The sequence below is a fragment of the Mobula hypostoma genome, chromosome 18, assembly GCF_963921235.1.
Source record: "Mobula hypostoma chromosome 18, sMobHyp1.1, whole genome shotgun sequence".
In the NCBI taxonomy this organism is placed as follows: Eukaryota; Metazoa; Chordata; class Chondrichthyes; order Myliobatiformes; family Myliobatidae; genus Mobula; species Mobula hypostoma.
The window spans coordinates 69,895,810-69,910,743 of NC_086114.1; the positions used below are offsets into that span (position 1 = coordinate 69,895,810).

The 14,934-nt window shown below is 42.9% G+C and overlaps 1 protein-coding gene across 1 annotated transcript in view; it reads right to left on the reverse strand.

The window, feature by feature from the left end:
• LOC134358136 (transient receptor potential cation channel subfamily M member 1-like) overlaps positions 1–14,934 on the reverse strand; it is a 245,739-nt gene that overhangs the window by 79,314 nt on the left and 151,491 nt on the right. Inside the window, exons 14-16 of the mRNA XM_063070122.1 lie at positions 11,180–11,320; positions 7,747–7,776; positions 1,558–1,853 (exon numbers count right to left, since the gene is read on the reverse strand). Of these exons, the coding sequence (XP_062926192.1) occupies positions 1,558–1,853; positions 7,747–7,776; positions 11,180–11,320 (467 nt within the window). The remainder of the gene's footprint in view (positions 1–1,557; positions 1,854–7,746; positions 7,777–11,179; positions 11,321–14,934) is intronic.

Consider the following 14,934-nt stretch of genomic DNA (forward strand, 5'->3'; position numbering starts at 1 on the left):
TCACAATAAGAGGATGGCCAGCCAGCATGGAGATGAGAAGAAATTTCTTCACCACAGGGTGGTGAATGTTTGCAATTCCCTATCCAAAAGAGGCACAGTTACTGAGGATATTCAAAAAAAGATCTAACGATCTTCATATAATAAGGGAATTAGGAGATATAGGATTATTTCAGGAATGTTGTATTGAATTTATGATCATTATGAGTCTGAGTGAGCAAGGGGGGGTGAGAAATTTATTTTTCTTATGTAACCCTCTCAGCGGGCTCTTATGCAAATGTTCCTCTTTAGCCGGCTCAGTGAACAGCCTTGAGAATCCATAATGAGGCCACCTTTCATAAACTATATATGTCTAGGGTCGATATGATTTGGGGTTCAACCAAACAGGAACAAAGTGATGTTCTGATTTTTAAAAACCTCGATTTGAGTGAATGCTGTGTAAATACTGTTCATACACAATTGTTGGTTGGCAAGAAATAACAGATCATATACTGCATAAAATTATAGAGAAAGTATATTTAAAAATTCAGCTTTATTGAACAGTTAGTAGAAAAAAGAAGAGAGAAAAGAATAAAAGGGCCCATTACAGTTAACGCAATCCAAATGCGCACATAAATTTGGAGATCATCTTGAAGTTGTGTGTTTTACTCACATGCTGGACCCACAGTCTGCGTGAAAGCACACACCACCTTCGGAACGTTGCGCAAAATCCATCTCGAATAAACAGGCGCTCTCTCGGGAGTATTGGCCCGTCCTCCTTGGAGCCATTTACCAACACAAAGCACTTTATACAAGGGGGATGCCCCTTCCCATGGCATCGTCAGCCATCTCCTTCCTGTCCTCTCCGCATAAGGAACCTCAAACTACAATGTCCGTCACAAATCTCACTCCGCCCAGCTCTCTCTGGAATCTTCTGCCAATTCTATCATCCTGATTGGCTGACATAGCATTCCTAAGCTGAACATCCTAGCCCCTTATTTTTTAGCTGAAACCAGGACAGTCTACTAGAGGAACAGGCTGCTTTTATAGAACTGCTACAATGAAATATCTACAGCATCGCCATAGAAATCTTACACATGTTCTACTATATGTGTTATTAGTCAAAAATAAGTGAGCACCATTCTCACACCCTGTGACTGGATCAGAACCAGAAGCAGGCTTATTATCACTGACATATGTCCTGAAATTCGCTGTTTTGTGGCAGTAGTAAAGTGCAAGACATTATAACTCACAGTTAGAAATACAGATAAAAAGTAGTACAAAAAAAAGAGCAAAAATAGTGAGGTAGTGTACATGGGTTCCTGGACCATTCAGATGTCTGATGGCAGAAGGGAAGAAGCTGTTGCTAAAATGTTGACTGTGTGTCTTCAGGCTCCTGTACCTCGTCCCTGATGGTAGAAATGAGAATAGGGCATGTCCTAGATGGTGACAACCCTTACCAATGGATGCCATATTTTGAAGGCATCACTCATTGAAGATAACCTTGATATTGGGAAGGGCAGGAGTTAGGAATTGGAAACAGGAGAACATTGGGAATAGTAGGACAGGAAAGAAACTAACCTGGAGTTGTTTTCAAGATCCTGAGAGATGTCATCCACAAGCTCACTAGCAGAACACTCATTGGACATGGCCTTGTAGAGCTTGCAGGCCACTAGGGCTTTGGCCAGAGCCTCCTCACCCTGCTGCCAGAAGAAGAGAGCCATACGCTGCCTTTTCATCAGCACTGCCCACACCAGCAGCTCGTGGTAGGGGAAGGCAAACCGGCCAATGGCAGGGTCATCCTCATCGATCTCAATCTCCTCCTCCTTCTTCTTCTTTTTCTTCTTCCGCTTAGATTTTGAGGGTGGTTCATCATCCTAGGACAGGAGGACAGGACAAGTTCAAGTTCAAGTCCTCTATCCATGCCAGTATCTTTCCTGTAACACCACAGGATTTTATCTTGTTAAGCAGTCTCTTGTGTGTTACCTTATCAAATGCCTTCTGAAAATCCATGTAAATGACATCCACCGCCTCTCCTTTGTCCACGCTGCTTGTTACTTCCTTGAAGAACTCTAAAAGATTTGTCAGGCAAGATTTCCCTTTACCGAAACCATGCTGACTTAGACTTATTTTATCATGAGTATTGATACACCTTTGCCAGAAAACAATTCACTCTAAACCACACTTGCCAGATCATTTCTGGTACTATCAAAATTTGCCCTTCTCCACTTTAGAATCTTAACCCAAGGACCAGACCTATCCACAATTACTTGAAACTAATGGCATTATGATCACAAACTCCTGTCACCTGCCTTGTCAAATTTGCAAATAGTAGATCACACCTACTGATTAAGGAAACTTCCCTGAACACATTTGACTAACTCATCCTTTTCCAGCCCTTTTACTATGGGAGCTCCAGTCAATATGTGGAAATTTAAAATCACCTGCTATCACAGATATTATGTTTCTTGCATCAGTCTGCAATTCCTCCACAAATTTGCTCCTCTAAATCCCATGGACTGTTGGGTGGTCTATAATATAATCCCATTAATGTGGCCATACCTTTCTTATTCCTCAGATCTACCCTTAAAGGCTCCAGTGTGTCCTGAGTGAGTACTGTTGTGACATTTTCCCTGACTAGTAATGCACACCATCCCGTTAATCCCTCCCAATTTATCGCACCTAAAACAATGGCATCCTGAAACATTGAGCTGCCAGTCTTTCTCCTCCTGCAACCGAGTCTCACTGATAGCTTCAATGTCATAATTCCGCATGCTGATCCATGAACTAAACTCACCCGTCTTTCCAACGATACTCCTTGCATTGAAATATACGCAGCTCAGAACATTAGTCCCACCACACTCAGCCTTTCAATTCCTGACTTTGTATGTAGGCTTAGCAACATCTTTCTTCACTACCACTCCACCATCTATCCAGCATGCAGGTTCCAATCTCTGCAGCTGCTTTTCATTGAAAATTAGTCTCCAGGCCCATTTATTTTTTTCTCTCTGAAATTAAATAAAAGTCCTGCTGGTGAAAAGACCAAATCAGAATGGCTGAGGATTGATATTGTATGTTAGTATTGTAAGTTCAGAGAGCAGTGCTGAGCATTGCGGGGCTAGTGGTGTTCCCCAATCAGACTGCTGATATCAACATGTTCACTGAACAACACACACACAAACACGACTCACACACGCAAACACCAGACACTCACACACACACCAGACACTCACACACACAAACACCACTCGCACACACACAAACACACAAACACCACTCACACACGCAAACACCAGACACTCACACACACACAAACACAAGAAACTCACACCAACCCCAGATGCTCACACACACACACACACACACACACACACACACAAACACACACACACACACACACACACACACGACACACCTAATTCTGGAGGAACTCAGCAGGTCAGGCAGCATCTATGGAGAGGAAGGGGCAGAAGGCAGAATGAGAAGGTGAGGGGAGGGAGGGGGGAAGGAGTGTAAGTTGGCAGGTGATAGGTGGAAGAAGTAAAGGCTTGAAGAAGAAGGAATCCAACAGGACAGGAGAGTAGACTATGGAAGAAAAGGAAGGAGGAAGGGAACTAGAGGGAGGTGATGGGCAGTTGTGAAGGTGAGGATTAATTAACATATTTACCAGAAACAATGAGAATCTGAAAGAATATCACTGCAGCATTCTGTAACCTTTTGATCTCTGTCTAGGACACTGATATCAGGAGGGTGAAGAGGGTAAACCCTCTCAAAGTGACAGGTCCCGATGGAATACCTGGTAAGGCTCTGAAAACCTGTGCCAACCAACTACTGGGTGTGTTCAAAGACAGTTTCAATCTCTCATTGCTACAGTCAGAAGGACAACAGTTATACCAGTGCCCAGGAACAGCAGTGTGAACTGCCTTAATAACTGTTGTCCTGTAGCACTCAGGGGATGAAGTGCTTTGAGATGTTGGTTATGATGAGAATCAGCTCCTGCCTCAGCAGGGACCTGGACTCTCTGCAATTTGCTGATCGCCACAATAGGTCTATGGTGGATGTAACCTCATTTGCTCTCCACACGATCTTGAATCACATGAACAACACAAATACCCATGTCACAATGCTGTTTCTTGACTACAGCCCAGCGGTTCGCACCAGCATGCCTACAGTTCTGGTAGAAAATCTCCAGAAGCTAGATCTCTAATAAGACCAAAAAACTGATCGTTGACTTCAGAAAGGGTAAGATGAGGGAACACACACCAGTCCTCATCGAGGGATCAGAGGTGGAAAGAGTGGGCAATTTCAAGTTCCTGAGAAATGAGAGTTCTCTGACGATCTAACCTGGGCCAACATATTAATGCAGGTACAAGGAAGGCACAACAACAGCATTAGGAGTTTCAGGAGATTTTGTAAATTGCAAATTTCCACAGATGTACTACAGAGAGCATTCTAACTGGCTGCATCACCCTGGGGTATGTGGGGTGGGGTGGGGGGGGGTCTACTGTACAGGATCAAACTAAGCTGCAGAGAGTTGTAAACTTAGTCAACTCCATCATTAGAACATTAGAAAGTATTTGAAAAGAACAGGCCATTCGGCCCAACAAACATTGCCAAATTCCTGTTCACTATCAAGTTTAGATTTGAAAGTCTCTAAGGTACTACTTTCAACTACACAACTAGGTAGTTTGTTCCATGTATCCATAACTCACTGTGTAAAGAAATGCTTCCTGATGTTAGTCTGAAATCTCCCTTTAATCTCCACCTATTTTCCCGTGTAATTGATGATGGATTAATTTTGAAGTAGCGGCTGACCTTAATGATTTAAATACTTCTGTCATGTCTCCTCTCATTCTACATCTATTCAGGCCAAAAAGATCTAATTCTTTCAGTCCCTCTTCATAGCTCACACTCCAGTGCCTTCACGTCCCTCACAAAATGCAATGACCAAAATTGTTCACAGTATTCAAGGTGTGGCCTCACAAACACATTATACAGTTTAAGGAGAACGTCTCTAGACTTGAACTCCACTGAGCGCATTATCTAGCCCAACATTCTGTTAGCCTTCCTAATCGCTTCCGTGCATTGTCTAGATGTTGATAGTGAAGAGTCTACTGGAATGCCTAACTCTTTCTCATGCAGTGCACTTTCTAATTTAAGAACCCCTCCTCCATTGTATATTTACACCTAATTTTCTACTTCCTATATGTAATACGTTACATTTACTTACATTTACTTTCACCTGCTATTTATTTGTCAACATTTGGATTTTGTTTATTGTATTGATTCTGCTGCCTGAATGTTATGAGCCCATCACTCTTATTTTGTGTCATCCGCAAACTTTACTAGTTTATTTGTTACGTGTTTATCCAAATCATTAATGTAAACTGAAAACAGCAGTGGCCCTAAAACTGATCCCCACAGAACCCCACCTTTAACATCTTCCTGGTGTGAAAACTCACTGTTTTCTATTTTTGAGCCAATTCTGCACCCAATTGCACATCTTAATTTGAATATTAACCTCTTATGGGGTACCTTGTCAAAAGCCTTCTGAAAGTCCAAGTAAATGTAATCAACCGTTCTGTTGTTATCATAAATTTTAGTTGCCTCTTCATAGAACTCCAGCATATTAGTAAAACCTGATTTCTTCATCTGAACCCATGCTGGCTTTTTGCGAACATGCCTGTTCTTAACAACTGCTTTTCCATCTCATTCTTTATTACTGTTTCCATTATTTTGCCGCAATACACATTAAGCTTACTGGTCTATAGTTACCAGAGTCAGTGCAGTCACCCTTCTTATACACCGGGACAACGTCACCCCATTTCCAGTCATAGAAACATAGAACAGAAAACCTACAGCACAATACAGGCCCTTCGGCCCACAAAGCTGTGTGGAACATGTCCTTACCTTAGAAATTAACAAGGGTTACCCTTAGCCCTCTATTTTTCTAAGCTCCATGTACCTATCCAGGAGTCTCTTAAAAGACCCTATCGTATCTGCCTCCACCACCGTTGCTGGCAGCCCATTCCACGCACTCTCCACCCTCTGTGTAAAAAACTTGCCCCTGACAACGCCTCTGTACCTACTTCTAAGCACATTAAAACTGTAAACATGAGGAATTCTGCAGATGCTGGAAATTCAAGCAACACACATCAAAGTTGCTGGTGAACGCAGCAGGCCAGGCAGCATCTCTACGAAGAGGTACAGTCGATGTTTCTACGCTCTGCCTGCCAGAGAAAGCAAGATCTCCCAGTGGCCACACATTTTAATTCCACATCCCATTCCCATTCTGACATGTCTATCCATGGCCTCCTCTATTGTAAAGATGAAGCCACACTCGGGTTGGAGGAACCACACCTTATATTCCGTCTGGGTAGCCTCCAACCTGATGGCATGAACATTGACTTCTCTAACTTCCGCTAATGCCCCACCTCCTCCTCGTGCCCTATCCGTTATTTATTTATATACACACATTCTTTCTCTCTCTCTCCTTTTTCTCCCTCTGTCCCTCTGACCATCCTCTGGGTTTTTGTCCCCCCCCTCCCCCTTTTCCTTCTCCCTGGGCCTCCTGTGCCATGATCCTCTCATATCCCTTTTGCCAATCACCTGTCCAGCTCTTGGCTCCATCCCTCCCCCTCCTGTCTTCTCCTATCATTTTGGATCTCCCCCTCCCCCTCCCACCTTCAAATCCCTTACTCACTCTTCCTTCAGTTAGTCCTGACGAAGGGTCTCGGCCTGAAACGTCGACTGTACCTTTTCCTAGAGATGCTGCCTGGCCTGCTGCGTTCACCAGCAACTTTGATGTGTGTTGCGTGACATTAAAACTGTGCCCTCTTGTGTTAGCCATTTCAGCCCTAGGAAAAAGCCTCTGACTATCCACAATATCAATGCCTCTCATCATCTTATACACCTCTATCAGGTCACCTCTCATCTTCCGTCACTCCAAGGAGAAAAGGCAGAGTTCACTCAACCTATGCTCATAAGGCTTACTCCCCAATCCAGGAAACATCCTCGTAAACCTCCTCTGCACCGTTTCTGTAGTTTCCACATCCTTCCTCTTGTGAAGCAACCAGAACTGAGCACAGTACTGCAAGTGGGGTCTGACCAGGGTCCTATAGAGATGCAACATTACCTCTCGGCTCTTAAACTCAATCCCACAATTGATGAAGGCCAATGCACCGTATGCCTTCTTAACCATAGAGTCAACCTGCGCAGCAGCTTTGAGTGTCCTATGGACTCAGACCTCTGATCCTCCACAGTGATTTCACCAGTCTTCACTGACTTTTGAAAAATACATGTTAGGGATTTGTATATATAATCACAGACCTCTTTAAGTACCCTTGGGTATATGTTGTCTGGCCCTGGAGATTTATTAACATGGGCACTATCCTCTGTAGCATCTAGGACATCTTCAAGAAGCAATGCCTCAAAAAGGCATAGTCCATCATTGAGGACCCCCATCACCCAGGACATGCCCTCTTCTCATTGCTACCATCAAGAAGGAGATACAGAAGCCCGAAGGCACACACTCAATGATTCAGAAACAGTTTCTTCCCCTCTGCCGTCAGATTTCTGAATGAACATTAAACCTCTTTACTCTTTTTATTTCCTATTTTTGCACTATTTTTAACTATTTAATATAAATATATACTTACTGTAATTCACAGTTTTATTTTTTGTCTCATGTAATGCATTGTACTACTGTCACAAAGTTAACAAATTCCATGACATATGCAAGTGATATTAAACCTGATTCTGAATACTCACCTCCATTCCCAGAAGTTTAAGAGCTTTTGGCTGCAGGAAGACAGAATAAAACAGATTGGAAGGTTAGAAAGCAGACTAGAAAACAGTATCTTTTACATTCAGAGTGGTGTGGATTACGGAGCCAATGAAATCTTCCAATGACTGCAATTCTGCTTGAAGCTGAAAGCAACAGATTCACACAACAGGATGCCCTGTCAACACTCACAGACTAGAACACATCCCACTGATTGGAACAAGCAGATATAACCCCAATGTTTCATAAGGGACTGAGTGAGATAATGAAAACCAAGACGAATTCGGTTAACATTAGCAGCAAAACTGATTAAAAACAGAATATAGATTTAAGAAAACTAAGTTTTTTGAGGTTGTAACTAGCAGATTAGATGAGGGAGAACCAGCTGGTGTGCTGTAGTGAATCACTGTAAGTTAATTGGACAGGTATAACAAGTGATTTGAAAGGTTAATAATTCATTGTCACTGTAAGATGATTTGAGACACAAGAATACAGATATTATATTGCAATTACTGGTGAGACCACGTCTCGAATATTGTGAAGATGTTTAGCCTCCCGAGTACAGATATTGTATTTCTAATTACTGCTGAGACCACATCTATTTTTATGACAGTTTGACAAGTTGGTCACTGGGATGTTTAATTTCAAGAGGCCACACTCTCAAGATAAGAGGATGATCATTCACTTGGAATATTGTGTTCATTTCTAGTTGCCTCATTGTAGGAAGGATGTGGATGCTTTAGAGAGAGTGCAGAGGAGATTTACCAGAATGCTGTCTGGATTAGAGAGAACATTTTATGTGGATAGGTTTAACAGGCTAGGGCTTTTCTCTTTGGAGAAAAGGAGGATATAGGGGATTTGATAGAGATGTACAAGATGAAAAGATGCATAAATTCAGTGGAGAGTCAGAAAATGGCTAATATAAAGAGCATAATTTTAAAGTGATTGGAGGTATGGGGGATGTTAGAGGTTGGTTTTTATACAAAGAGTGGTAGATGTGTGGAACACCCTGCGAGGGGTGGTGGTAGAGGTATATAAATTAGGAACATTTAGTGACTCTTAGATAGGCACATAGATGAGAAAAAATGGAGGGCTATGTGGGAGGAAAGGGTTAGATTGATCTTAGAGTAGGTTAAAGGTTGACACTACATCATGTGCTGTAGTTCTATGTGAAGCGTTATGTGAACTTGACAAATTCTTGGAATTCAAAGTTAGAAAGTGTTTTAGAAACGGGGATGGTGCTGGAGGATTGGCGTATTGCTCATGTGATTCCATTGTTTAAAAAGGGTTCTAAGAGTAAACCTAGCAATTATCAGCCTGTGAGTTTGACATCAGTGGTGGGTAAGTTGATGGAAAGTATTCTTAGAGATGGTATATATAATTATCTCGATAGACAGGGTCTGATTAGGAACAATCAACATGGATTTGTGCATGGAAGGTCATGTTTGACAAATCTTATTGAATTTTTTGATGAGGTTACTAGGAAAGTTGACGAGGGTAAAGTGGTGGATGTTGTCTGTATGGACTTCAGTAAGGCCTTTGACAAGGTTCCACACGGAAGGTTCAATCGTTAGGTATTAATATCGAAGTAGTAAAATGGATTCAGCAGTGGGAGACTGGATGGGAGACACCAGAGAGTAGTGGTGGATAACTGTGTGTCAGATTGGAGGATGGTGTGTAGTGTTGTGCCTCAGGGATCTGTACTGGGTCCAATGTTGTTTGTCATATATATTAATGATCTGGATGATGGGGTGGTAAATTGGATTAGTAAGTATGCAGATGATACTAAGATAGGTGGCGTTGTGGATAATGAAGTAGGTTTTCAAAGCTTGCAAAGAGATTTAGGCCAGTTAGAAGAGTGGGCTGAAAGATGGCAGATGGAGTTTATTGCTGAAAAATGTGAGGTGCTACATTTTGGTAGGAATAATCAAAATAGGACATACACGGTAAATGGTAGGGCATTGAAGAATGCAGTAGAACAGAGGGATCGAGGAATAATGGTGCATAGTTCCCAGAAGGTGGAATCTCATGTGGATAGGGTGGTGAAGAAAGCTTTTGGTATGCTGGCCTTTATTAATCAGAGCATTGAGTATAGGAGTTGGGATGTAATGTTGAAATTGTATAAGGCATTGGTAAGGCCAAATTTGGAGTATCGTGTACAGTTCTGGTCACTGAATCATAGGAAAGATGTCAATAAAATTGAGAGAGTACAGAGAAGATTTACTAGAATGTTATCTGGGTTTCAGCACTGAGTTACAGAGAAAGGTTGAACAAGTTAGGTCTTTTTTCTTTGGAGCGTAGAAGGTTGAAGGGGGACTTGATAGAGGTGTTTAAAATTATGAGGGGGATTGACAGAGTTGACGTGGATAGGCTTTTTCCATTGAGAGTGGGGGAGATTCAAACAGGAGGACATGAGTTGAGAGTTAAAGGGCAAAAGTTTAGGGGTAACATGAGGGGGAACTTCTTTACTCAGAGAGTGGTAGCTGTGTGGAATGAGCTTCCAGCAGAAGTGGTTGAGGCAGGTTCGATGTTGTCATTTAAAGTTAAATTGGATAGATATATGGACAGGAAAGGAATGGAGGGTTATGGGCTGAGTGCAGGTCGGTGGGACTAGGTGAGAGTAAGAGTTCGGCACGGACTAGAAGGGCCGAGATGGCCTGCTTCTGTGCTGTAATTGTTATATGGTTATTTATGGTTATATGGTTTTGGTGGTTAACCACCAAGTATATTCATAACAAAGATCAAGACATTGTTGGATGTTAAAGGAATTAGAGGAAAATTCAGTTTGGATGGGAGAAAGTAAGATTATCTGTGATCCTATTGAGTGTAAAGCAGATGTGAGAGGACAAATATGTACCTGCATCTGTTTACGTCCTTGTCTTAGAACATGAGTGCCAGGGGAACTGAGCCCAGCGGACTCTAGTCACGTAACACAAGTTTACTCCATGATGGTGCAAACAGGATCTTTCCAATTCATCCGCCAGTCACAGATGGAGAGTAGTCTGGCTGAGATTCTTCAAGCGAGAGGGAGACAGTCAGAGATTTGGGATCAGAGCTTGGGGACGGCTACAGCTCTCCCACTCAGATATTTCTGCAGGTTTGAAATTAGACGTAGGGTGGGGATGCTGGAAGGTACACTGGGTATTATTACTGCACATGAAAACACTCAGCAACTGAGGGAGAGCATCAGTCACCATCCCAGTGATTAGCTGGGCCCAGAGTGCAGTCAGCATCCCCACTACCCCACTACTGGAGAGTGTGAGGGGATATCACAGGGTATATCCTTGAGATCACTCACTCTAACCACTGAGGGATACTTCATATGTGATGCAAATCTTGGAGTTTAAAAGAAATGGTTAGAAAGTTTACAAATCATTCTACAATTAGAGATAAATTTTATTCAGTTAGGCTGATATTTACCCGCTTTGGCCCAAATAAGTTATTGTAAAGTGTTCTGAACGATTTGCGAGTGTACGCGCAGCGGTACGCTCCTCCCATCAGGTACTCAATGACCAGCCCAATGTCAATCAAATTGATGTGGTAATCTGGGGGTAGGTTCCCCTGCAACAAACAATAAGCACATGTGTAAAATGTGGCTTGCTCCAAACACCATCATTCCTACAGTTCTGACCACAAAGCTCCAAAACCTCAGCCTCTGTATCTCCCTCTACAACTGGGTTCTTGACTTCCTCACCGGAAGACCACAGTCTGTGCAGATCAGAAATAACATTTCCACCTCACTAGCAATCAACACAGGTGCCCCTCAGTGATATGTGCTTAGCCCACTGCTCTGCTCCCTCTACTCCCTTGACTATTTGGCTAGGCACAGCTCAAATGCCACCTATAAATTTGCTGATGACACAACTATTGTTGGCAGAATTTCAGATGGTGGCGAGAAGGCGTACAGGAGTGAGATAGATCAGCTGGTTAAATGGTGTCACAGCAACAATCTTGCACTCAATGTCAGTAAGACCAAAGAACTGATTGTGGACTTGAGAAAGTTCAGAGGGAACACACACTAGCCCTCGTAGAGGGATCAGAAGTGGAAAGAGTGAGCAATTTCAAGTTGCTGGGTGTCAACATCCCTGAGGATCTATCCTGGGCCCAAGCTATCGATGTAGTTACAAAGAAGGCACAACAGCAGTTATATTTTGTTAGGAGTTTGAGGAGATTTGGCTTGTCACCAAAGACACTTGCAAATTTCTAAGTTGTACTGTGGAGAACATTCTAACTGGCTGCATCACCCCCTGGTATTGGGGGGGGGCTGGGGGGGACTGCACAGGATTGAAATAATCTGCAGAAAGTTGTAAACTCAGTCATCTCCATCATGCACAGTGACCAGGACATCTTCAGGAAGGGGTGCCTCAAAAAGGGGCGTCCATCATTAAGGACCCCCATCACGCAAGGCATGCCCTCTTCTCATGGCTACCATCAGGGAGGAGGTATAGGAGCCTGAAGGCATACACTCACCAATTCAGGAACAGCTTCTTCTCTTCTGCCATCAAATTTCTGAATGGACATTAAATCCATGAACACTACCTCACCACTTTTTTTCTCCCTCTTTGTTCTTCTTATTTAATTTACCTTGTATGTTCTACCCTGGTTTGTCCTTCCAAAGTGCAATACCTCACACTTGTCTGTATTAAAACTCAATCTGCGATTTTTCAGCCCATTTTTCCAGCTGGTCCAAATCCCTCTGCAAGCTTTGAAATCTTTCCTCACTGTCCACTACACCTCCAATCTTTGTATCATCAGCAAATTTGCTGATCCAACTTACCACATTATCATCCAGATCATTGATATAGATGACAAATAACAATGGACCCAACACTGATCCCTGTGGCACACCACTAGTCACAGGCCTCCACTCAGAGAAGCAATCCTCTACTACCACTCTCTGGCTTCTTCCAGTGAGCCAATGTCTAATCCAATTTACTACCTCTCCATGTATACCTAGCGACTGAATCTTCCTAATGAACCTACCATGCGGGACCTTGTCAAAGGCCTTACTGAAGTCCATGTAGACAACATCCACTGTCTTCCCGTCATCCACTTTCCTGGTAACCTCCTCGAAAAACTCTAATAGATTTGTTAAACATGACCTACCATGCACAAAGCCATGTTGACTCTCCCTAATAAGTCCCTGTCTATCCAAATACTTGTAGATTCTATCTCTTAGTACTCCTTCCAATAATTTACCTACTACCGACGTCAAATTTACTGGCCTATAATTTCCCGGATTACTTTTAGAGCCTTTTTTAAACAACAGAACAACATGAGCTATCCTCCAATCCTCCGGCACCTCACCCGTAGATACCGACATTTTAAATATATCTGCCAGGGCCCCTGCAATTTCAACACGAGTCTCCTTCAAGGTCTGAGGGAATACCCTGTCAGGTCCTAGGGATTTATCTACTCTGATTTGCCTCAAGATAGCAAGCACCTCCTCTTCTTCGATCTGTATAGGTTCCATGACCTCACTACTTGTTTGCCTTATTTCCAGTTTCCTTAGTAAAAACAGATGCAAAAAGACCATTTAAGATCTCCCCCATTTCTTTTGGTTCCATACATAGCCGACCACTCTGATCTTCAAGAGGACCAATTTTATCCCTTACTATCCTTTTGCTCTTAATATACCTGTAGAAGCTCTTTGGATTATCCTTCACCTTGATTGCCAAAGCAACCTCGTGTCTTCTTTTAGCCCTCCTGATTTCTTTCTTAAGTATTTTTTGTACTTTTTATACTCCTCAAGCACCTTATTTGCTCCGTTTCCTTTACATGTCATATATCTCTCTCTTCTTTATCAGAGTTCCAATATCCCTTGAGAACCAAGATTCCTTATTCTTATTCACTTTGCCTTTAATCCTGACAGGAACATACAAACTTTGCAGTCTCACAATTTCTCCTTTGAAGGTCTCCCACTTACCAATCACATCCTTGCCAGAGAACAACCTGTCCCAATCCACACTCTTCAGAGCTTTTCTCATTTCATCAAATTTGGCCTTTATCCAGATTAGAACCTCAACCCGAGGACCAGAACTATCTTTATCCAAGATCAAGTTTAAACTATTGGTGTTATGATCACTGGAACCAAAGTGTTCCCCTACACACACTTCCATCACCTGTCCTAACTTGTTTCCTAATATTGCATCCTCACTATTGATACCTCTATATATTGATTTAGAAAACTTTCCTGAATACATTTTACAAACTCTGACCCGTCTAGACCTTTAACAGTATGGGAGTCCCAATCAATAGGTGGAAAATTAAAATCCCCTACTATCACAACTTTATGTTTCCTGCAGTTGCCTGCTATCTCTCTGCAGATTTGCTCCTCCAATTCTCACTGACTATTAGGTGGTCTATAATACAACCCCATTAATGTGGTCATATCTTTCCTGTCTCTCAGCTCCACCCATATGGCCTCGGTAGTCAAGCCCTCTAATCTGTCCTGCCTGAGCACTGCGGTAACATTTTCCCTGACTAGCAATGCCACCCCCCCGCCACACTCTTCATTTCTCTGCCTCTATCACGTCTGAAACATTGGAACCCTGGAACAGACCCGACGCAGACTGGGAGACCGTTTCACTGAACACCTACACTCTGTCCGCCAGAGAAAGCAGGATCTCCCAGTGGTCCCACAATTTAATTCCACGTCCCATTCCCATTCTGATATGTCAATCCATGGCCTCCTCTACTGTCAAGATGAAGCCACACTCAGGTTGGAGGAACAACACCTTATAATCCGTCTGGGTAGCCTCCAACCTGATGGCATGAACATTGATTTCTCAAACTTCCGCTAATGCCCCACCTCCCCTTCTTACCCCATCCTTTCCTTATTAATTAATTAATTAATTAACCCCCCCCTCCCTTTTTTTCTCTCTCTCTGTCCCTCTCACAATCACTCCTTTCCTGCTCTCCATCTTCCTCTGGGCTCCCCTCCCCCTTTCTTTCTCCCCAGGCCTCCTGTCCCATGATCTTCTCCCTTCTCCAGCTCTGTATCCCTTTTGCCAATCAACTTTCCAGCTCTTAGCTCCATCCCTCCCCCTCCTGTCTTCTCCTATCATTTCAGAGCTCTCCCTCCCCCTCCCACTTTCAAATCTCTTACTATCTCTTCTTTCAGTTAGTTCTGACGAAGGGTCTCGGCCCGAAACGTTGACTGTACCTCTTCCTAT